The sequence below is a fragment of the Populus trichocarpa genome, chromosome 16 (assembly GCF_000002775.5).
Source record: "Populus trichocarpa isolate Nisqually-1 chromosome 16, P.trichocarpa_v4.1, whole genome shotgun sequence".
Lineage (NCBI taxonomy): Eukaryota > Viridiplantae > Streptophyta > Magnoliopsida > Malpighiales > Salicaceae > Populus > Populus trichocarpa.
The window spans coordinates 6916937-6930689 of NC_037300.2; the positions used below are offsets into that span (position 1 = coordinate 6916937).

Sequence of the window (13753 nt, forward strand, 5' to 3'; positions counted from 1 at the left end):
AACACTGCTCAACCTTTAACCTTTCTCGGCAATAATTAAAAAATGAATTATTATTTTTTTATCCACTAAACATTCTAATTGATTTGAGCGCCCATTGTATGTAATATTTGATGTTGGCGCTAAATGAAGCCACGTGTTATGGATTTACATCTTAATTATTTATATTTTTTGTTTTTTAGTTTAACCATACAATAATCTCATTAAATATTTGATATAAACTTTACCGGGGGTTAGATATTGTTTTTTAAATAAAATAATTATATATATATATATAGATTTTTAAAGAAAATTATAGATAATCAGAAAAAAAAAATTTAAAATTTAAATACATAAAAAAATTATCTTCTAAAAAAGTTAAAGAAAGAAGGATTATTAATTTAAATATAAAAAAAATAAAGAAAAAAAACCATATAAAACAGCATTGATTTAAAAAAATAATTAGAAAAAAGAAAGAACCAAAGGCCCGCGCGTGCATATGGGCGTTTTAGTCCATAGGTTGGAGGTGCTGTGGTTGGGCTACGCTAGTGTCTGGTGAGTGGGTTGTAGGTGGTGGTGAAGAGGTGAGCAAAGGTTGTAGGTGGTGGGCGGAGGTTGAAGACAAGGATGATGGATAATCCAGCCAGAATGAAAGAAATGGGGGTTGGTTTATTGGGTTTTTTTGTGGGAGGCCAAGGTTGAATATGCTGATTCAGTGCTGGATATGGATTCCTTTGATAATGGTGTCTGCTTGTGGAGGAAGAGAGAGAGGTCGGTGTGTAGGGAGGGAGGCTGGACTGTAGTAATAGTTAGTGTGGGTCACCCATTTTTCTTGTGTAGCTGGTGGCTGGTTTCAGAATAATGGGTCTAAGTTTTTTTATTTTTTTTTTTGGTGTTTTTGAGCTGGTAGATAGGACTAGGTGATTTTAAAAAAAAAATAAGGTAAAAAATTAGATAATAATAAATATCATTTCTTTACAATACTTACAAAGCAAAAACTTATTAAGTGATTGGCGCAATAAGTTAAATATTTTTTTATTAGTGGAAACAATGAAAAAAAGACTAAACAACTCTAGTGAAGCTAATTCCTATGTTATCTGCTAGAAGAAGTTGTTGCAAGCCTCGAGGAGGCTCATCCCAGATCATCAAACCATTGTCGCCGGAAGTTGCAAGCTTTGCCATAAAATCAGCATAAAAATTAGTCTCTCTAAATGTATGTTCAATTCTGACAGTCCAGTCTCTATTTATTAATTCTTTAATCTCTAAAATTAGGGCCAAGTACTTATAGAAACTCACTTGATTAGCATATAACAATAGCATCCTTCAAGTTTGAGTAACAGATTATCTTATGATATCCTCGATCCCAAACCAATTTCAGTCCTTTAGCAATAGCTAGTAACTCTGGAAGAAGGTTGCAAGCAACTCCTGCAAAGGCAGTAAATCCAACAAGAAAATTCCCCGCACTGGACCTAATTAAACCACCAGCTCCAATCCTACCAGAGTTACCGAGAAAGCTACCATCCACATTAATCTTTATGAAATTCCAAGGAGGCCGTTGCCACAAGATCTGGATTGTTTCTTTGGTTACCTTCATATCTTCCCCCCAAGCCATATGAAAATCATCAGTCATTCTCCAAATATTCCTCCTCAACCAAACATTGTCTTCATAGTGGTTTTTGAAAGCAAAACAGTTTCTTTGCCTCCAAATCCACCATAAAGCTGAAAGCAAAGTTTTGAAACTCGGATCTAGCCGATCCGGGCATGGGACCGGTCCGGGTCTAAGCAAAAACCCGCCTGGGAGTTGGCCCGGCGAAACCCGGTCGACCTGGTGGGTCGACCCGGGACCCGACCGACCCGAGTAAACCCGACTGAGACCCGGTCTACTTTTTTTTATATGCATAGAGGTCAAACGACGAAGATGAACAATGCACTGATGCAGAATTGCTATAATTGCAAACAGAGAAAACCTAATAAAGAAAAACAATTTCAATCGCCAAGAGTAGAGGAGCAGAAGACTCTTGATCCCTTCAATAAGGTTAAACTCTTGTTTCTCTTAACGAATCTCTTTATTTCACTCTCTCTTTTCTTTATTCTTTGCCTTTTTTTTGAACTCGCAGTTCTTGACTAGGCATCGATTCGCAGTTCTTGATTCAATCATCAAGATTCAAAACTCCCTTCATCTGCCACTATTTTCTCAACAACCCCAAAATCATTTAAAGAAGCAAGAGAACTGATACATTACCCGAAGAAGAAGTGCATTTGGTCTTGTTATGATCACCACTACTTCTCTTTCTCTTCCCCATAACAAAAGAAAAACTTTGATGGTTTAGTCCCTTTGGTGGTGGCTGATGGTAGTTACTGTTAAAAGGGTCTGAATTTGCGATGATAAGAACTTTTATATGTTTCGAAGTGAACCTACGATCATCAAAACACATAGGAAGGGAAAGAGAAGTGCTTTTAAAAAGTTTCGAGATAGTTTATGTCTGCAAAAAAAAAAACAAAAAGAAGAAAAAACGTGCGAAATGGTGGGTGAGGGAATTTGGAGTGGTTGTTTTTCTTGTTAAAAAAATATTAATGTATTGATAATAAGAATGAATTAAAAAAATATAGAAAAAATATTATAATTATATAAGAATGAATTAAAAATATATTTTTTTAGGTTGACCCGATTCAGCCCATCTAACTCGTGACCGGATCACTAGACCGGGTTAATGACCGGGTCAGGTTTCGAAACTATGGCTGAAAGAAACAAATGACCCTGGTCTAAATCCACTTACTGGATAATCTAGTCAACAATATTCCCACTAAGAAAATTAGTTGCTCTAATGAAACTAAAGTTCCTGCCAAACCTCCCAAGCTCTTCTGCAGTCCCTAATACAGTAAGTTTTTAAATATAAACAAACTATTCTTCTAAAACTGATATTCTAAAAACTTTTATATTCTTCTAAAATTGATATTCTAAAAACTTTTAGTTCAGTTGACCTGAAATTTTGTTTTCGCAATAATTCCCTTCAACCAAAAGCCTAGCCCATTTCATCCACAGTGTTTTGTGAAAGGATGAATTGTGTCGGCTACACAATGTTCACCCCACATGTTTTAATTTTTAAATTAATAATTTTAGCATTTTTTATCTATTTTTTTTTCTCTGGGATATGGAAACAGAAAAAATCAACCAATAAAAAAAAAGCAGTCAAGTATCACAAATTTAATATTGTAAATTATCATTATTAATACAATTAAAACATGTGGATCAATTTAATTGATCATATAAATAGTAAACCAGGTCAATATATTATTTTAGTAATTTAATAACAAGCTTTGAGTTGTAGCTTAGTACTAACATGTAGCTTGACTTTGAGGTTTTGCATTTGAATCCTAGTGCAAGCAAATAATTTCTTTTAGATAATAGATGACATGTCGTTCATGTATTTTTCTTTTATAAAAAAGGACATGCAACATGTCATCTGTATCTTATAAAAAGAAAAGAAATAAAAGTTTAGGCGCACTAGCCTCCTTCATGCCCATACGTCAGGGCTTTTTCAATAAACTCATGGCTTTTTTTTATTGGCCATTTGAGTCCTACCTGTATTTTTTTTTATCTTTTGAGTTATTTTTTTTATTTACATCCTTTAATATGAAATTTTTATTTTTATTTTTTGGGTTTTTTTACCCTTTTTTGTCTTTTATTTTTTATTTTAATTTCATCATTTAATATAAGATTTTACTTGATTTTATCTTTCAATATTGGATTAATAGTAAATTACCTCGTGTTTTTTTTAATCATATAATAAAAGTTTTTTTGCCCTTTTTTTAATCTTTTAGTTTTTTCTCTTCCAAATCAATTCTTTAATATGAAGTTTTTTATTCCTTTGGTTTTTTTCCCTTTTTTTTATCTTTGTTTTTTTTCAATATCATCCTTCAATATGAGATTTTTATTTAATTTTATCTTTCAGTATTGAGTTGATTTTTTTTTCTTTGGACCTACCTAATGAACAATGTCATATTCAAACAACTCTCATACAATTTTATTTAAAACTATGATTAAACAAATAATCGGGTTTGAATTTTTCAAATTTAAACAATTACATCGAATTTCATGACAATATTAAAAAAAAATATTATTATTTTATGTTCATATATTTTTCTAACACACCCTAAATGGAAGGGTATTAATTATCTAACCCAAAACCCCAAGAAAATTAATCCTTCTCATAGTACCATGTAGGGGTGATCATTTTCGGTTCGATTCGGTTGTTATCTAAAAAAATAACCAAAATAAAATTTTAAAAAACTGAAAAATTTGAACCGGAACCGAACCGAAATCGTTTCAAACCGACTGGTTTTGGTTTGGTCCGATTTGGTTTTTTTAACATAAAAACCATAAAAACCTATATTCAAACCGACCGGGTTTTTTTAACAATCTTCTCTATAGCTTCTCCAGCTTCCCTCTTGTTCTTCCCTACAAATCCTACAATTTCAAAAGCCTAATTACTTAACAAACAACAAATCTCAAACATGTAACAACTGCAAGCAGATAAAATACAGCAAAGAGCCATTTCATTATTCTAAATCGATCTTCAGTAACCACAAACTCGTCTCCAAGCATTGCAAAATGGTTATGAAAGAAACTAAACGACCAATATAAAAGTTAAACAAAAAACAAATTTTTAAAGTAAAGAGCTCTATGTAAACAACATAGCACAGTAACCCATGATGTACAAAGCTTTAATCTTTCTTCTCAATCTTAGCAGGAATTACAGCAGGAGTTGCTTCAACCTTAAAAAAACACAAAACCGCGATGAGAGGAAACAAACATTGAAGCCTTGAAGATGAAGATTTGAAGCATAGACTAAACCAGTCCCTAGGTTGTTAGATTTGAAGCATACACTAAACCAGTCCCTGAGTTATTAGATTTGAAGATGAAGATTGAAGACTTGTTGAAGTTTTGTTAGACAACTAGAAATCTAGATCTAGCCATGAATTTTTGTAAAGTGATGAAGAATTCATTTTTTATCAAGTCGAGAGTGTGAGAGATTGAGATTTGAGAGTTGTGGCTTGTAAGGGCTTTTTAGGGGGGGATGCTTATTGTATTTTTAAAAAAAACTGAACCGCTTCGGTTAAGTTTTTTCGGTTTCAGGCTTATCAAACCGAACCGGTCAGTTTTTTTTAAATTCTAACCGGTTTAATCGGTTTTTTTTCACAGTTCGGTTTTTTCGGTTATTTTTTTTTGTTTTCTCGGTTTAATCGATTTTTCGGTTTTTTTGCTCACCCCTAGTACCATGGGACCCTCTCTCTTTTTTTCCCTGCTGAATTAGTCAATAAAACACTGGTTTAAATGAAAATAAGTGCATGTATTAGCCAGTTGATTACTTTTAATTAAAGAGCAAACAACTACTATAGATTAAGTTTAAATTTAAGCTTCCAGATATACTGATATGGTAAGTAAACATACAAGGTTGTTTCTATCAAGTTGGTTGTGCTTGTTGGTAAGGGAATCCCAGTGCAGGCTTTTCTCTATAATAATAATAATAATGTATTCATTTATCTATTTTTTATCTTTTAAATGTAATAATATATTTTTAGTATCTGTACCGAAAGCAAGGAAGGTGTCTAGAAATGCTCTTCATTTCTAGATTTAAATGCTCTCCATTTAAAATTTTCTCCTCAAAAACCCATAAAAAAATCACTAAAAAAACAAAAACAAATATTGAAGATTTGATAGCGCAACAATGGATTCTTAATAAATAATTGCGATTTTAAAAGACCGTAACGCGTTATTTAACTGCGCAATGCTGTGGGGGTGTTTTCAAATTTTATTTTTATTTGGTTTTTATTATACTCAAAATGGATATTTGTGTGAAAAATTATGATTTATTTTTCAAAAAATATTTTTTATTAAACAAATTATTCATGCATTGTTTTATCAAAATATGTTTTTATTAGTAGCATGTTTTTTTAAATTAAAAGTAATGTGAATTTAAATATTTTAAAAAAATTGAATAATTTAAAATATACATCAAAAAAAAATATATCTCTTTAATTGAAACTACATTTCCTTATTAATGCACTCCTTTTTCTTCAACTAAAACTTGTTTTTTTTTTTTTATCATAAATATTTTGAAGTTAAAATACAATATGAAAAGCAAGTTTTTTTAAAAAAAAAAAACAAAACATTGAGAATCATGTCTCGATATTTTATACGCAATTGAAGGGAAAATAATTAATCTAAGAAAATATTATGAAATATAATAAAATATAATTTTTTTAATATTCATCATCACATATTTAAAAGAATTTGCATATTAGATTCTTATATAATAATTAACAAAATGATTGCTAATATTATATATATAAAAAACTATAATAAATAAAATATTGTATGAAAAGAGACCAAGCAACTCAGCATTGATAATTAGACGCACACCCTGGCCCAACTTAAATAAGCCTAGGTGTGAGTGGGTCTGCATTGCTATGTCTTTGTGTCTGGCCTTCTTGCTTTTTTATTTTTAATAGAGTGAATAACCCTTATTTTTTTAAAAATAAGTAGGTGACATGTTATCTACTAGTAAAGATTTAGTGGTCAGAAAGTCGGGATCTAAGTCTTTGGATCTAAAAAATCCATTTTCAACCAAAGTTTCACATGAAAACACCTAAGAATACCATAAGTATCTAAATAAATCCATTTTCGGTCTTAAAATACCATTAAATTGGTGAGAAAAACCAAAATTACAACCATTAAAAATGAATGTGATAGAATGTGACATAAATATAAAATAAATGAAGTTTAGGATCTAAACAAAAAGACCTAAAATAAAGGAACCAAAAATGAATAAATGAGAAATTTATGGATGAAAATGGATTTTTTTCACAAACATGAAATAATGCCCTATTAGTTTTCTATATTTTTATCCTTCTTCTTTTAATTTCTTTAATCACAACAAATTAAAATCTTATTTCATGAAAATGACCTCTAATTCAATTTTAAAATCACATTACATAAATTGAATTCTTAAGAAAATAAAAGAAAAAGGAAATATCAACACATAAAATATAACAAACATCACATAAAAGATGAAATTCAAAAGAAATAAATTCTAGGGACCAAAAATAAATAACAAATAAAAAAAGCATTGTTCATTAAGCAACACTATTCACAATAAAATGTTAGTAGAGTAGAAGTATCCACCAAAACCCTTAACTCTTTTATTTTGTTCATACTAATATTAATAAAACCTAATAGGCCTTGGAAAAACACTATTTATATAGACATAGAGATAATATTAACTAGAACACTATAATGACGTTTTTGTTATTCCCAAAAAAAAATCCTTGACCTGAGTATTGGGGGTAATAAGGTCTTTTCATAAGATCCATTAGCCATTATCAGATTGGTTGAAGATAAATAAGTGTTTTTGTATTTTAAGAGTATAGTGAAATAACCAAAATACCATTGAAAGCATAAATTTGTAAACTTGCGTCCGTGAGCTTTTCTGTATTTTTATACTAGTTTTAATCATTATTATTAGGTTGGATGAAGGATAATTTGGTATTTTAATAAATATAAATAAATTTAAAAAACAAGAAATAGATGGTGTGTTGAACGCAGGCGTTAGTGTGTGGGAGGTTGGTGTCAATGAGCTTTTTGTATTTTCATTTTGGTTTTTATTGTTATTATTATGTTGGATGAAGGGAAATTTGGTATTCTAATCAATATAAAATATAATTAAAAAACAAGAAGTAGCGGGTGCATATAGAAGGCGTCCATGCTCTTCGAGCGGTGCAAGCCTCCTGGCAGCCAAAAACCAGTTTACATGGTTACGATGGAAGCTTTGCATCAAGATCTTGCTTTTGGGATGACGTGTTATGATGGTGGAGTACTGATGCGATACCAATAATTTTTTTTTTCTTCTCCTCTCACTTTTCTCTCTCCTCCTCTCGAAAATCACAGTGGTCATTTAAAATCTTAGAGTTGTCTTCTTATTTATTAAGATGTCAACTTCGATAATTTTTCTTTTAATTTTTAATTTTTGTTCTTGATCTTTTTGTAAACTTTATATTTGTTTCAATTTCATCATTCAATCCCAATTTGTGATATGTTATTGTTTTTCAATTTGATCCTTATTTTTTAATTTTTTATTTGGTCCTTTTGTTAAATTGATTATTATTTTCAATTTCACTCTTCAGTAAAAAATTTGTATTTGTTTTCTAATTTAGTTTTTTTATTTTAATTTTGATCCTCATTTTCTTAATTGTTATTTTTTGTTTTGAATCCTTGAGTAAAATTAAGCTTTTTTTTTTTAATTTTATCCTTTAATATTTTATTGGTTGAGAATTGAGCTTCATTGCTTTTTTAAATAGGATGCTTTTGGTCTAATAATCCGCGTCACGGGTTTGAAAAGTTAATATGGTGTTGCTTATTTTGACAGTATCCACCAATCATCACATTTCTAAAGATCAAGTTTTTTTCCAGCATGATGTCAAATAAAACCCTAGCAGATAAAACGTAACCATTATTACAATACCTATAAATCATACTAGTCCAATAAATCTAACATCTCACCAAACAAACTTCTTGCAAATGTCATTGCCTATAGTAACCCTAATATATCAAATTGAGGAGTTTTCATGATTTCAAAAAAGGTTGAATAAAATAACACCAACAAGAGGTTTTTACTCTTGATATTTGTGTGAAGAGATCTTGCTTCATACTTAATGTTTTTATACGGGTGTGTCGTGTTATTGGAGAGAGAGAGCATGTTTGGAAGAGAAAAAAAAAAGGTTTTGTGAGATAATTTTGCAAATTTACATTTATTATATACGAGGACAAAAATATTTTTCATCTAATTTGATTTTTCTCATTTACCACATAGGCAAATTACAATTTTTTAAACCTTAGATTGAAAACAAAAACAAAGCAAAATATATAAGGTATTTTTTAGTAATTATCCATAAAAATAATACATACATACATACATACATACATACATGTATGTATGTATGTATTATTATTATCCATAAAAATAATACATACATACATACATGTATGTATGTATGTATGTATGTATGTATTATTTTTATGGATAATTACTAAAAAATACCAGAGAGAGAGAGAGCAACTTTCTATGTTTAGTCTTCGTATGGGTTAGGTGATTTATGATAAAATACCGAGAATTTTTCGGGTTGGAAAAGTCCCTAAAATCCTCCATTTCCTTTCAACCACATAACCTCGCAAGCACAACGCATGGCAAGGACGCTAGCCTCCTCGCACAACGCACATTTGTCTTTGGGACAGGGAAGTCTGGTGCCAGCAGTCATAGTAATCCCAACTTCAATAACATATATTTTAAGTTGTAATTATAAAGCTAGTAGCTGAACTTTGAATTAGTTCAGCTAATCTACCCTCAACCCTCAAGTGAGTGTGCAAATTCCATCAAAGACTAAATACAGGTGAGAAACCAATAGCAAACAACTATTACAAGGAAAAGATAAAAAGAACTTGGGGAGTTAAAGTGTGCTTGAAATTGATGGGAGTGAAGTGTTCGCGCTTCTGTAGGAAATTCCTTCGTTTGTGAAAAATGTAAGGTTTTAGGGAATATCAAATTTACATTCCCCGCTAGAACCATGATAATTTTTGTTGGCAACTTGGGGGAAAAATTAAATGTTAAGACCCACTTTGCAGTATGATTTGCTACAACAGTAATGTCTGCAATAGCAAAATGCAGCCCGGCTCCGAGATCAGCAACAACCTTTTTCCTTGATAAATTTAGTGGTTTATTGGTTTTCAAATGCCTATTTAGTAGTTCTACAAGGCCTGAAACAAGCGGAAACAATGCAGAGGAGGATGACTCCCATGACAGGGGCCGCATTACAAAGACAATCGTCATTTTTAAACTCCTGTTCTACCCAAAACTAGAATATTAACTTCTAATTATGTAGTTTTAATTTCTAAAATTATGAAAGCGGTAAACATAACTGACACAGCTCTCCCGACATCAAAGAAGGGGAAATTCGGAACACAACAGCTCAACACGGAGAGGACTAACATAAAACTAGTCTTAACTTTTCACTCTCCTGGTGCAGATACACCTTGCTTCAGTCTCTCCTTCTTCATCTTCTTCTTTGAGACTGGCTTCTTCTTTTTCGGAGGAAGGGTCTTCTGCGCATATGTGTAAAGTACAAAGTTTCCAACTAGGAATGACATGAGTAACCCCCCAATAACCAGCAGCACTATCAACCCCGGGTTTAACCCTTTAGGCTCAGCATCCTTGATCACATTCCCCTGTTCATCATAAAATTTAATTGTATTCTAGTGAGAAAACATCGTACAGCAAACAAGATGAAACAGGAAGCAAGGACAAGCACAACCCACCAATAAATATTCCAAGTAAAAACAACTTCAATCATATGAGACAATCTATACATGATACAGAAATCATAACCCAAAAAATTTACCTTTAAAATCTTCCTTAAGAGGACTCATCCTGATACTTTCATAAAAAGGCTGATTCACTAAATAGTGGTGCAATTCAATAGAGTTCTAATGCCAATTCAGATTAATATGTGCCTAGGTTAAACCTGTTCAAGCATAACCCATCATTTTGCAGAGGGTATCAGAATGCTCAAATACCCATATTTAGATATATAAATATATCGATATACCAAATGTTTGATTCCAAAATAAATAATCATGGAAGTAGAATAGGTTACATAGATGATATGGGAATTTAACGCAAAGAGAATGCGGTATCTCCACACATCTTTACAACCATCTCTCCTCACAATTCCATCAAGTTATTGAGAACAATAACAGAACAAGCAATCACACAAAGTTCACAACAAGTGACTACAATAACAAAACATGGATGGCAAAAGAAATGGTTATCTGACAAAGCAAATGAATCGAAAAGGTGTGACAAGTAAATGACAATGGGTAATTCTGGTATCAAGCAATCTCTGATACAAATTATTGAATTAGATTGTAGAGTGGCTTAAACTGACTTATAAAACAAGAAGTGCTAGTCGTCTTTATAAGTGAAACACTAACAATTAACAAATCCTCTTACAATTCTGTCACATACTTGCATTCAGGTCTATGTCTACCAACAGTTTCGAATCAAACAGCGTGAGCTCAACTACATTCAGAGAAAATCTCCCATCTTCAACCATAGCATATAAACCTAGGTCCTCAAGGACGGTTTTTTTTTTATTTATCAAAACACAACCTTGGATTAAAACAAAAAAGCCAACTACTCACATAGAATTTTAAACAAACACGACATGACTAGAACAAGAAAAATAAGATTTTTCACATAATCTCAAACAAAACCCTTCGCCTTTACTTTTAATTAAAAGAAAAGGCTTTAAGATTTATAGATCTAATAAGCAATAAAAGAAAATCTTAACGAATAAGAAGCTAAAATACCAAAAACAAGTACAGATCTCTGAATAAAAAAAAATATCTCTGAACTAAAACCCTAAAAATTCATTTCTATTAGTACAGATCTCGGATTTGAATTTTCGAGAGAGAAAATTGAAGTCTGTAAAAGCAAGTAGCGTACCATATTCTGGAAGGAAGGAGGAGATTGATCAGAGAACTCGAAATCGTCAGCCATGGCTGCTAGAGATCAGCCCCTCGCTCCTCTAATTGGACTATTTGAAGATTCCAGAGAGGAATAATAAAACGGAAGGAGAGATGCGCAGATCTATAACCCACAAAAATTGAAGGAAGCTATTTATTTAATGACTTCATTTTGACCCTCTAAATTTTTAGCGTTTTGATTGGATATAAATATTGTTATACCACCGAACTAAATCATTTACTCCGACGACTAAAAAAATTATAATTATAACTATATATGATGTTTTAAATTTGTTCTTTAGAGATCACAGATTCAAGTCTTATAAATCTCAGAATCACTAAAAATTTATATGATCGTTAATTTTAGGACCCGTGAGATTAGTCGAGTTACGCGTAAATTGATCAAACATTCACATTAATAATTAAAAAATATATAATTATATATAAAAAAAAAAATAGAGCTTCCACTTTTCACTTGCTCCTCTGCCTTCTCAACCGACTTCCCTTTTCTTTTTTATCCCTCCCACATTATACTTCCTTTCCAAGGCTTCTTTCTCACACAGGCCTTTCTTTTTTTAAAAAAAAAAAATTATATTTCCAGTCTCCTCTCCTTTAAAATAACTCAAAAGCCTTCACTCTGTTTTTTTTTCCTAAAGGAAGGAATTATTAAAGCGATGAAGGTGGTGTTTTAAAGGAAGACAAAGTATGGGTTCTGTAGCTTCAAAGTCAGCCATGAAACTTCTATTATTTTTTCTGGTTTTGTTGTTTGTAGTATGCATGAGAATTATATGTGTGTTTCATTATATGGTTGAAGATTTTGGTTTATTTTTAAAATGAAAGTATAACAAGTTTTCTATTTCTGTATTCAATCAGGTGTGATAGGATTCAAGATATTGACAGAGATATTGATAGATTGTATAACTATAATTTAGGCAATTGACCATATCTCTTAGCTAACGTCTAGGCTATAAATTAGGCAAATAATATGCTATTGTATAACTAATTGCAGATTTGCATGGCCTTGTATAATGATTATAAATACAACAAAATCCCAACCTTAAAGGGTTGAGCCATTCTTCCACAATATTCTCTCTATTCTTTCATGATATCAGAGCACTGACTGCGTATTCTTAAAGGAAATCTCTTTCTCACACAATGACCACTCCTACAGCTCGTTCCTCTGTCTTTGTCGCCTCCTCCAGCCTTCTCATCTCTCTTGCTGCTTTGACAAATAACTTCTCTACTCACCTTAATGCTGATAACTATTTGCTTTGGCATGATCAAATCACTCCTCTCCTCATCTACAATGACCTATATGGCCATATTGATGGCACTGATCCGCCTCCTTCAAAAACCATCCTTATTGACGGCGCTGCTTCTTCAAATCCAGAATATGCTCGCTGGTTTAAGATTGATCAACTTGTTGTAGGTGGTATTAAGAATACGCTTTCGTCAACCGCTTACGCGGAGGTTCTAGGTCAAAATATCGCCAAGGATTCTTAGGACACACTAGAAACGCTCTTTCATCAGCAAACTTTATCTCGTGCTGATATCTTGCATAATACTCTTTTTGACACTTACAAAAAATGATATGTCAATTGAAGCTTACCTCACCAAAATTAAAGATATTGCATATCAACTTGCTGTCATTAACCAACCGGTTCCAGACAGTGAATTAGTAAAGCGAACTCTGCGTGGTCTTGCTCATACACTAAAGTATCAGCCATTTGCTCAAGGCATTACCAATCGGCATACTCCAATTTCCTTCACAGAGCTTCGCACACGATTTCTTGTTCATGAACAAGAACTTGAGTGTATTCATGGACGTGCAACTCCACCATTGACTCCACTCTCACATCATGCTTTGGTCGCTCAACAGCATTATCAATCTTTCCATAATATTACTCATGGAAATTCTCGTCGCCCAAATCGACCAAAGCAAGGTACTGCTTCTTAAAATTTTGGTGGTTCATCTATAAGCATACTTGGTCAGTATCCTACTCGTCCCTCCCCACCTCTTGCTGGCTTCCCTAATAAAACTTTCAGTAATAGTTTGTATAATGGTAAACACCGATTCAATACTGGATACAATCATTCTCAGTTTGGCAGGTCACGTTATCGTGGCCACTGTCAAATATGCAAACAGGAAGGCCATTCTGCTTCTAATTGCAATTATCGCTATATTCGTCCTGATTCAAA

The 13753-nt window shown here is 32.0% G+C and overlaps 1 protein-coding gene across 1 annotated transcript; it reads right to left on the reverse strand.

The window, feature by feature from the left end:
- Positions 1-9723: 9723 nt before the first annotated feature.
- On the reverse strand, positions 9724-11796 carry LOC7465307 (DNA-binding protein S1FA). Its single transcript, XM_002323423.4, has 2 exons — positions 11535-11796; positions 9724-10255 (listed from the first exon to the last, which is right to left on the reverse strand). The coding sequence occupies exons 1-2, from the start codon at positions 11586-11588 to the stop codon at positions 10040-10042; spliced, it is 270 nt and encodes an 89-aa protein (XP_002323459.1). The 5' UTR covers positions 11589-11796; the 3' UTR covers positions 9724-10039.
- Positions 11797-13753: the final 1957 nt, after the last annotated feature.

Excerpts from the sequence above, each read along its gene's own strand:
- LOC7465307 (XM_002323423.4), bottom strand. The coding sequence starts at position 11,588 with ATGGCTGACGATTTCGAGTTCTCTGATCAATCTCCTCCTTCCTTCCAG. Across the intron at positions 10,256-11,534 it reads CTCCTTCCTTCCAGAATATG|GGGAATGTGATCAAGGATGC; the intron begins GTACGCTACTTG and ends TATGATGAACAG.